Here is a 10,366-nt window from a genome sequence, read left to right on the forward strand (position 1 = left end):
TCATTCATTGATAGGTAGAAAAGAGTATACAAGGAGGGTGGGGCGCTAGAGTGCTACGTACACAGGGATGGCGTAGTCGCTAGCGCGAGCATGATAGAGGTAGAAAAGAAGTTTTATCGGGGGGGGGGGGCTGGTCTCTCCATGACAGTCCCATGGTCACCACGTACTAGGGGGCCCGGGCATGCTTCCGTGGCTAGAGCAGCAGCACCACATGTAAAACCGCTCAAACTCTTCTCAGACTCACATGCGCAGTGTTGTTTCTAGAGCGCCCCCCCCCCACACCACCACCACCACCATTTCTCTCTGGCACATCACAAACTGTCAGTAGAAGTTTTAGCTTTACACGTCTGCAATTAGAACGGACTTGTGGCCACCTAAACACCCTACCCCCTACGGGGTTTTTTTTCGCGAATACGCAAGCTGCGTATCTTTGTATTGATAGAAGAAGAATGTAGCATGGGATTACAACGCTTACAAGGCCATGAACGCCGGAGGCATGGTGCACGAGCGTTGGAGCAGACTTGGAACCAAGGGTCTGCTCAGCCCTAAAGTCTAACCTAGCAGCTACTCGCCGGGGATGATGTTAAGCAGCCCTTTGGCGCCTGCCGTTGCCCATAGGCGCGCCTCATCCTTAATGGTGCCGGAGACGAGGGTCATGGAGGGAGTGGCTCGGTCGAAGATGCACGTGTTGCGGTGTTTCCAGAGCCACCATGCCGTGAGTATGATGAGGGAGGAGAGGCCCTTTCGCACAGGGGCCGGCGAGCGGTCGATGCAGGAAGCCCACCAAGTTTGGAAAGGTGTGTCCGCAGATGGAAGATCGACGGCCATGCGGGCCCAGCCGAGAACCTAGTGCCAAACCTGCCGCGAGAACGAACAGGTCGCGAGGAGGCGGTGCATGGACTCGAGCTCCTGATCACAAAGAGCGCACGCGTCATCGTGCGGCAAGCCGTGGCGGGCAAGTCGCTCCGCGGTCCAGCAGCGGTCTTGCATGGCAAGCCAAAGGAAGAACCTGACGCGGAGGGGCGCCCATGGACGCCAGGTGAGTCGCCAGCGGGGATCTTCGCAAGCACCAAGGAAGAGTGCCCTGTAGCAGGAGCTCGCCGAGTAAGAGGCGGAAGCAGTCCAACGCCAGGAAAGCACTCCCGGCGTGGAGGAAAGCGGTGTGTGTCGCACCAGGCGCCAGAGGTTGACGTATTGCACCATGGCCGCCGGGCCAAGAGCGCCTCGTATGTCTTGGACCCAACAACGCAGGTGAAGGCCGTCGCGCACGCTGCGGTCCTTGCGGAGGCGGCGCGGGACGAGGGTGTAGACGAGGGGGGCGATCTCAGCCACGGACTTGTCGTTGATCCAGAGGTCAGTCCAAAAGCGACAAGTGTCGCCAGAGCCAAGCTGCCAGCTTGTGGAGGCGTGGAAGATGGCGTGTGCGTTGGCATCGTGGGGGATAGGAAGGTGGCTCCAAGGTCGTGAGGGGTCTGTGCGCTGGAGCCACAGCCAGCGGACGCGCAAGGACAGGCCCGTGCGGTAGATGTCGCGTATGCCAAGGCCGCCGAGGGAGATGGGGCGGGACACCCGCTGCCAGTTGACGCGGCATTGGCCTCCGTTGGCCTCCTTGTGGCCCGCCCAAAGGAATCCGCGGATGATAGGTAGAAAAGAAGGATTCTTTTTTCGCGAATACGCAAAGCTTGCGTATCATTCATTGATAGGTAGAAAAGAGTATACAAGGAGGGTGGGGCGCTAGAGTGCTACGTACACAGGGATGGCGTAGTCGCTAGCGCGAGCATGATAGAGGTAGAAAAGAAGTATTATCAGGGGGGGGCTGGTCTCTCCATGACAGTCCCATGGTCACCACGTACTAGGGGGCCCGGGCATGCTTCCGTGGCTAGAGCAGCAGCACCACATGTAAAACCGCTCAAACTCTTCTCAGACTCACATGCGCAGTGTTGTTTCTAGAGCGCCCCCCCACACCACCACCACCACCATTTCTCTCTGGCACATCACAAACTGTCAGTAGAAGTTTTAGCTTTACACGTCTGCAATTAGAACGGACTTGTGGCCACCTAAACACCCTACCCCCTACGGGGTTTTTTTTCGCGAATACGCAAGCTGCGTATCTTTGTATTGATAGAAGAAGAATGTAGCATGGGATTACAAACGCTTACAAGGCCATGAACGCCGGAGGCATGGTGCACGAGCGTTGGAGCAGACTTGGAACCAAGGGTCTGCTCAGCCCTAAAGTCTAACCTAGCAGCTACTCGCCGGGGATGATGCTAAGCAGCCCTTTGGCGCCTGCCGTTGCCCATAGGCGCGCCTCATCCTTAATGGTGCCGGAGACGAGGGTGATGGAGGGAGTGGCTCGGTCGAAGATGCACGCGTTGCGGTGTTTCCAGAGCCACCATGCCGTGAGTATGATGAGGGAGGAGAGGCCCTTTCGCACAGGGGCCGGCGAGCGGTCGATGCAGGAAGCCCACCAAGTTGGAAAGGTGTGTCCGCAGATGGAAGATCGACGGCCATGCGGGCCCAGCCGAGAACCTCGTGCCAAACCTGCCGCGAGAACGAACAGGTCGCGAGGAGGCGGTGCATGGACTCGAGCTCCTGATCACAAAGAGCGCACGCGTCCTCGTGCGGCAAGCCGTGGCGGGCAAGTCGCTCCGCAGTCCAGCAGCGGTCTTGCATGGCAAGCCAAAGGAAGAACCTGACGCGGAGGGGCGCCCATGGACGCCAGGTGAGTCGCCAGCGGGGATCTTCGCAAGCACCAAGGAAGAGTGCCCTGTAGCAGGAGCTCGCCGAGTAAGAGGCGGAAGCAGTCCAACGCCAGGAAAGCACGTCCGGCGTGGAGGAAAGCGGTGTGTGTCGCACCAGGCGCCAGAGGTTGACGTATTGCACCATGGCCGCCGGGCCAAGAGCGCCTCGTATGTCTTGGACCCAAGAACGCAGGTGAAGGCCGTCGCGCACGCTGCGGTCCTTGCGGAGGCGGCGCGGGACGAGGGTGTAGACGAGGGGGGCGATCTCAGCCACGGACTTGTCGTTGATCCAGTGGTCAGTCCAAAAGCGACAAGTGTCGCCAGAGCCAAGCTGCCAGCTTGTGGAGGCGCGGAAGATGGCGTGTGCGTTGGCGTCGTGGGGGATAGGAAGGTGGCTCCAAGGTCGTGAGGGGTCTGTGCGCTGGAGCCACAGCCAGCGGACGCGCAAGGACAGGCCCGTGCGGTAGATGTCGCGTATGCCAAGGCCGCCGAGGGAGATGGGGCGGGACACCCGCTGCCAGTTGATGTGGCATTGGCCTCCGTTGGCCTCCTTGTGGCCTGCCCAAAGGAATCCGCGGATGATAGGTAGAAAAGAAGGATTCTTTTTTCGCGAATACGCAAAGCTTGCGTATCATTCATTGATAGGTAGAAAAGAGTATACAAGGAGGGTGGGGCGCTAGAGTGCTACGTACACAGGGATGGCGTAGTCGCTAGCGCGAGCATGATAGAGGTAGAAAAGAAGTATTATCCCCCGGCTTCTGCATCAAAATGATGCATGCAACCATCTTTATTAATTTATTTATCAGTCTAACAAAACAAATACAAAGATTAACACAAAGCCACTTTCGAGATGAACAAAATCGATACACCTACAAATATAAAGATGAGCCCTGACCGCACCCTACCCTACTTGCCTAACCCCATGGACAAGGTGCTAGCCACGGAAGCATGCCCGGCCCCCCCTAGTACGTGGTGACCATGGGACTGTCCCATTAGGGACCAGCCCAATTGCGAATATCCCCCATTTTCTCTCCCAACTCCCTCCCTCCTCCCCTCCCTTCAACTAAGATTCCGTTAGGGCACATCGCCGAGTCACCCATGACCACTCCATCATCGTTTTCCTTCGTCGCAAGCCAGGGCCTTCCGGTTAGCTCGCTGGACCCGCCACGGACACCCAACCATAGCTGCGCAAGGCCAACACGGCGTCAGCTTCCTCGAACTAGGCCATGGCGGGACGGCAAGCCCTGGCCTCGGCCATGGGTATAAAAGGCCACGCCCACCCCTCCTTTTGTGCATACCTCACCCACCCTCTCCCAATTGAGCACCGGAGCAAGGCTAGGAGGGCCTCCTGTCGCCGTCCGGGTAGTAGCTTCGCCGCCCGATCCCTATTGCCGCCAGGCCTCCCATAAGCCACCCTAGACCCAGCCACGCCCACCCCTCGCCCCACGTCTTCACCCTGACGGCGATAGCACAGCCAAACCACCGATTCCGCGCTAGACAACCCAATTCCGATGAGCACCAAAGTGCACTACCGCCGGAGAAGAAGAGAGCGACGTCGTTCGAGCATCTCCCGGGGAGCTACGGGTACGGGCGTGACCGCCATCGGCTCACCATTCTAGCCTGACCCTTCCCCAACACCGACGCGTCCTCCTCGCCGAAGACCGACCGTTGGTGAGCCGTCACCCCCGCTGACTCTCCCTCACCGCCCTCCCTCTCTCTCTCTCTCTAAAACTGGCAGTTTGGCCCCATTGTCAGTGGCTCAACCCACCTCCAAAGCGGTACATAAGTGGAAACAGGGGATGGTATCAGCCTTCGAAGCGGAAGTACCTTTCTACACCCAGGAGCAAATGCTCCTGGTATGAATAGTAAAATTAAAAAACTAGAAAAAATGTTCAAAAAATTCTGAAATTTTTTTATGACATACTTTCACAAATGTTTGATATGCACGCAAAATTTCATTGCGAAATCACATTGGTGGAAGGCGTGCCAAAAAAAAAACAAAATCAGAGCTCCAAAATGCTTTTGTAAGTAACATTTTCAGAGCATCGATTTTGTTTTTTTACCATGCCTTCCATCAATGTAATTTTGCGATGAAATTTTGTATGCACAACAAACATTTGTGAAAGTATGGCATAAAAAAATTTCAGAATTTTTTGAATTATTTTTGAATTTATTTGATTTTACTGTTCACACCAGGAGCATTTGCTCCTGAGTGTAGAAACTCCACGTCCCCTTCGAAGGAAGTATTCTACCCAAATTTGTCGATTCGACACAAGAGAAGCCGCATGAGTAGTGTCACTTTGCCTCGCAAGAGTATTGTAACATAAGACTTTTGTACCCGTAGTACTGCAATAAATTATGGTTTATTCTGTATCAAGTTGTACCATGTTTCATAAGACATTAATCTCTGAGCTGAAACGCGGGGCAACTGGTTCGTTCAGCCAGAGTGTCACAAACATAATATATTTAATGATTTAATTTATTCTTGACTCTAACATCGAGAGATTGAAGAGTCAATAGCTGACTCTACCATCCTGGATGCTTCAATATGATACCTATATGCTCGCAAGGTGTGTGTGATTGCACTTCACTGTTTGGAATTGTTTCTTCGAAATGGGAAAAATCAACTGCACTCAAGTGTCAAACCCATGTGACATCACGCTAAATGCATTTTTAATGATGAAAGGCAACAAAAATCGGAAGGGGAACATAAATTTGAATATTCTTTTGGAAAGCTGCTCACTTGACGAAAACATAGGGAAACTAATTCAAAAATTTCATATATTTATTACAAAGAAGAAATTTTAAATTAAGTTTAGATGAGACTAAATATTTAAATCACAACATTAAAAAAAATAAAAACTAGGAAAACACATCACATGAATGTTAAAAAAGTACTTAACATTATTGGCTTTTTTTAAAATACTGTAAAAAATACATAGATTTCTAGAATATATATATTTTAGTATTTTACAATGACAGAAAATCATTAAGATGTTTGGAATATTTATTCAACCCTGTTTTTCTTCTTCTTATTGTCTCCCCATTTTCTATGAAGGTGTGGCCGTCTAATATCTGCACAACATTATCATTGGATCACCCACAAAAAAAACATTATCACTGGATGAAAAAAATGTGAAAAGATTTTTTTTTAAAAAAAAAATCTGTGACAACACCCATACCCACACTACAGGTGCTCTCTCTCATGCTTTGGCAATGGGCTTCCAGTCGCGGGCCGAAATCTGAAAGAAAACGAGCGCACTGCGGCCCGTGAGGTATATCAGTTTCAGTGGTGAGGTCACCACCCATACCGACTGCCCACTCCACTATCCCCTTCTTTCCCCACCCCAAACCCTCGCCGCCGCCACCCACCATGCTGCCGCCGCCGCCGGCACAGGCGCTGCCGGACGACCTCCTCGAGGAGATCTTCCTCCGCCTACCGCCGGACGAGCCCGGCTGCCTCGTGCGCGCCTCCCTCGCCAGCAAGCTCTGGCTCGGCCTCCTCTCCGGCGACCGATTCCGCGGTCGCTACCGCGAGTTCCATGGAGCTCCCCCCATGCTGGGCTTCCTTCGTTCCTGGCCCCCGTACTCCGGCCAAGGCGTGCCAGACTTCGTCTCCACCACGAAATTCGGCTTGGACATCCCCGACGACGGCTGGTGGGGCTTGAACTACCGTCCGTTGGACTGCCGCCATGGCCGAGTTGTCCTTGCGGGGGGCACGGGGTTCGTCGTTTGGGACCCCATGACAGACAACCGGATGAAGCTGGAAGCGCCGGATGAATACATCAGGGCCGCCAGCCATGGCGCCGCGATGCTCTGCGGCTGCGACCACCGCGCGTGTCATCAGAGCCCCTTCGGGGTGGTCTTTGTCTACCTGCACGAGGGTGAGGGCGAGGATGATTTTATTGCATCTGCCGGCGGGTGCGTGTCGGAGCCGGCTGAGTGGAGCAAGCTGTGCCCTGATGTTCATCAGTGGAGCGAGGCGGGCTCTGACATTCATCTTGAGGGCCGTCCATGGTTGTATCCAAGCCCCCCTGTCCTCGCTCAAGACGCACTTCACTTCATGCTTAGTTCGGATGATTATCTCATACAAATTCTCAAATACGACTTCGACTTGAGCTCTTGTTGTTTATCATTGATTGATGCACCGCTGGACTTAATTGATGCTGACCTTATCCTTCTGGCGATGGAGGATGGCAGCTTGGGGGTTGCACAAGTGGGCGGGTTTACCCTCTACCGCTGGTCAAGGCAAATGGGTTCTGATGGAGTTGCGTCATGGACTCAGCTTACAATCATTGATCTCGAGAAACTTCTCCCCATTCAAAATCCCAAGTCACTACGGTGGAAGGAAATACCTGAACTGGTTGGATCTGTGGAGGGCAGTGATACCATTTTCGTGACCATGGATCTTGGTATCTATGAGATTAATCTCAAGACACTACGGTGGAAGAGCCTATGCAAGGGAGAAAAGTTTCGTCGTTTGATTACAAACACGAGAGCTTTGATTCCGTACATGAGTTTCTATAATCCACAAGGTATATCTATATATCTTTTCTTTTGTGGTTTGGGAACAACTCTTCTATAAGTAATAATATTTCGGTTACTGGAACAGACAAAAAATATTTAATGTTTAATCAGATCGAAAGTAATATTTGGAATCACACTAAAAAGTCTACGTTTGCAGAAAGGGCGAGCACTGTGATGCGGCACATTGATGATGTATGATTGAGTATGCTCAAGTGTAGGAGGCCGCTCTTATCAACAGGAAAGACGACCAACTTGGAGGTGACCAGGGTCTTTGTTGAATTATATTGCTATCTAGTAGCTGGTTTGATGCAGTGGTGCTTGTTTTTTCAAACTGTTGTTAGCCTTTGCCACTAAGCTTGATAATTCCTTGTGTTGGTTGCACATGTAAGAGGGTGAACTGATTATATTGTAATGAACCTCTAATTTCATGCTCTGTTGTTTCCACGGACAGTAGCTTGGTCATACCAGTTTGCTCCCCCGGCCCAGATTAGATCCATTCTCTTTAAATTCATGTCAGAGGATGTACCATTGATGAGCAGATGATGGGAGCATGTCCATAGCTAGTGGTTTTGTCTCAAGAGATGATACGATCATGGTTTCTGCATGCAAAACTGACTTGGACATTGCAGGCTTTAAGTTTTTTGCAGATGCCTCCTGTAAAAAACCCTCTCTGCAACCTGCTACAGGCATTGGAATCTACATTTGCTGAGAGCAGGATGATCATAGGACCAGCATCATGATCGTGGCAAGTTGTGCTGCTGTCAGCCCTCCTCTTAATGCAGAAGCAAAATGTGTTCTCTGTCCAACTGTGTTTGCAAAACTAATCCAGATTCAGCAGATCAGCTCCGAACAGATAATCAAACATTAGCTGCAGCTGCGGCTGCGGCTTCAGGTAACCTCTGTTCCAATCCAAGGCACTGCAAAATTCGACCAGATGCAGATTTCTTCCATGCTTATAATGATCTATGATTGATGATATACCGCATCTCTAGAAATATGAATGGTGTGGTGCATAATTTTTCTAGACTCTTTGAAACTGTCTATTATCCCCCTCTGCTTATTGTATTAGTTCACTTCAGCTCACAGGGCTGTGCAATGGCCATTGTTGCTCAGGCTGAGCACTTTGTTCATAGATGTAAAATGTGTTTGAATTTGGAATAAATTAATGTTTGGTCAGAGATTGCAAGGGCACAATGATCATTGCTATATTTTTTAGTAAACGTGTCTGACAGCATTATTTTGTAAATCCTGTAAATTAGAAAAAATAACTGAAGCCATTAAACTGCATATATATGTAGGAGTTCCTCATTTGAATGTAAACGAGGTGTGGCATGTTGTTGTAGATGAAAGTGGTGGTTTGGCAAAATGTGTGGATTTTGCAACCAACTCTAATGTTAAAATTGTGCATATACTGGGCACTGACATGTCAACTAAGATGAGGGAGGTTACTGTCAAGCATGCTAAAAAAAATGTATTCCCAAAGACAAGGTGCATATTTTCTATCTGGGCAGCCTAAGCAAAAGTGCTGTTATGTTCACTGCTGTTGGAGACGCCAGATGTTTAATATCGGAGAAGTTTGTTTCGGTTGATGATCTTACAGAAATGGAGAAGGTATTCACTTTTGCTCATTTTATCAGTTTCGTAGAACAAATTCATCCGTACTTCCCCTCCTACCAGTTGTGACCTTTACCATCTGTTCTTACAGTTTGTGTTAAAACAAAAATCTGTTCTTACAGCATTTGTTCATTTTAGGATATAGCACATGCAGCAGTGAAACAAGAATAGGAAGACTGGGAGAATGTCTCTGGCCTCTGACAGTGATACACTTTTGGAGAACCCGTCACAGCTCTTCAATATGAGATCCCCATAATTGTGCAAAAATCAATTTTACCAATTGCAACTGGTGGTTTTGATTTGTGACACGTGGACATGCCATCAGGTGATATCTTGTCCGTTGAACCATTGTGTGCCATATATCCTCGTGCACCAGGAACTGGAGAAAGCAATGAAAATATATCCCTCTGGTGTTGGATGCCTGCGCCAAGGTTTGCACCGACGATCAGGCATCACGAGAGGCTTGTGTGACAGCAGTTGAGACAAAGAGGTGACAGACCAAATGCAGCAAAACTTGATTCAACAATTTTGAGACAACAACGAATGCAGTTCCTGTGCTAGAATATATGTCATTTGCTTTATCTGGACAATATTAAAGTTGGTTGGTCGAATTCTCTCAATTAGTAAATCCTTAACAGCAGAGATGCGGTAGTAGATTGGTTGTACACAAAACAAAATTTCAGGGCATGGTGATGATTGTCGTTTTTTGTGATTTGAACAATGTCTATGATATTGAGTATCATGGGGTACTTGGAAAGGAACAATAGATTCTGGACTCCACCAGACCTGATATTTCAAAAACTCAATTTTTCAAATGAATTTTTTTGAATTGTTTTGTATATATGTACATATGGATTTAAACTATGTATGTGTACATTTTCATTAATGTTTCTGTCAGTCTGTGGGTTACACAAGATACATATGTGGATTATAAATTATTCTACTATTTTTCTGTTACTGGGCTAAAGATAGATGAATACGGTGGATTGAAAATATATCTTCTATTTGCTGCTATGGGTCTACAAATTTAGATGTGTTGTGTAATCTATAAATTAGTGTATTATTTAACAATAATCATTGTAATGTATAGATGGAAAATTAATTTAGAATTATTGGAAACTTCCAAATATAAATTTCATATTTCAAAAATACTGGGATCCAAGAAACACATGAGCTAAAATGGCACACTTGGACGATGTTATCACGTTGATGTGTTATCCATTGCCTTAAGGTTAAGTTTCATAACATGTTTTCCATATGCGCAGAATTTTTCAAAATATGGTACATATACATTACCAAGGTAATATACCTACCTGATATATGTGATGTAACTTCAAGGTTAGGTTTTATAGTGTCGTTTTTGCTGCATGCATGGAGAAAATAGCTTATAACAACATCAAGTAATGCAAGTTTGAAATTTACTACATGAGTCAAAGTTTGATCCCTTCCCGCAAAAAAAAAATTTGATCCCTTAATCTTATATT

At 48.7% G+C, this 10,366-nt stretch overlaps 1 protein-coding gene across 1 annotated transcript; it reads left to right on the plus strand.

Moving 5' to 3' along the window:
* The first annotated feature begins 6,044 nt into the window (after positions 1 to 6,044).
* Positions 6,045 to 9,612, plus strand: LOC125553114. Its single transcript, XM_048716891.1, has 2 exons — positions 6,045 to 7,276; positions 7,426 to 9,612. Exons 1-2 carry the CDS (start codon positions 6,115 to 6,117, stop codon positions 7,464 to 7,466), a joined length of 1,203 nt encoding a protein of 400 aa, XP_048572848.1. The 5' UTR covers positions 6,045 to 6,114; the 3' UTR covers positions 7,467 to 9,612.
* The last annotated feature ends 754 nt before the right edge of the window (positions 9,613 to 10,366 follow it).

The sequence above is a fragment of the Triticum urartu genome, chromosome 4 (assembly GCF_003073215.2).
Source record: "Triticum urartu cultivar G1812 chromosome 4, Tu2.1, whole genome shotgun sequence".
NCBI classification, from domain to species: domain Eukaryota; kingdom Viridiplantae; phylum Streptophyta; class Magnoliopsida; order Poales; family Poaceae; genus Triticum; species Triticum urartu.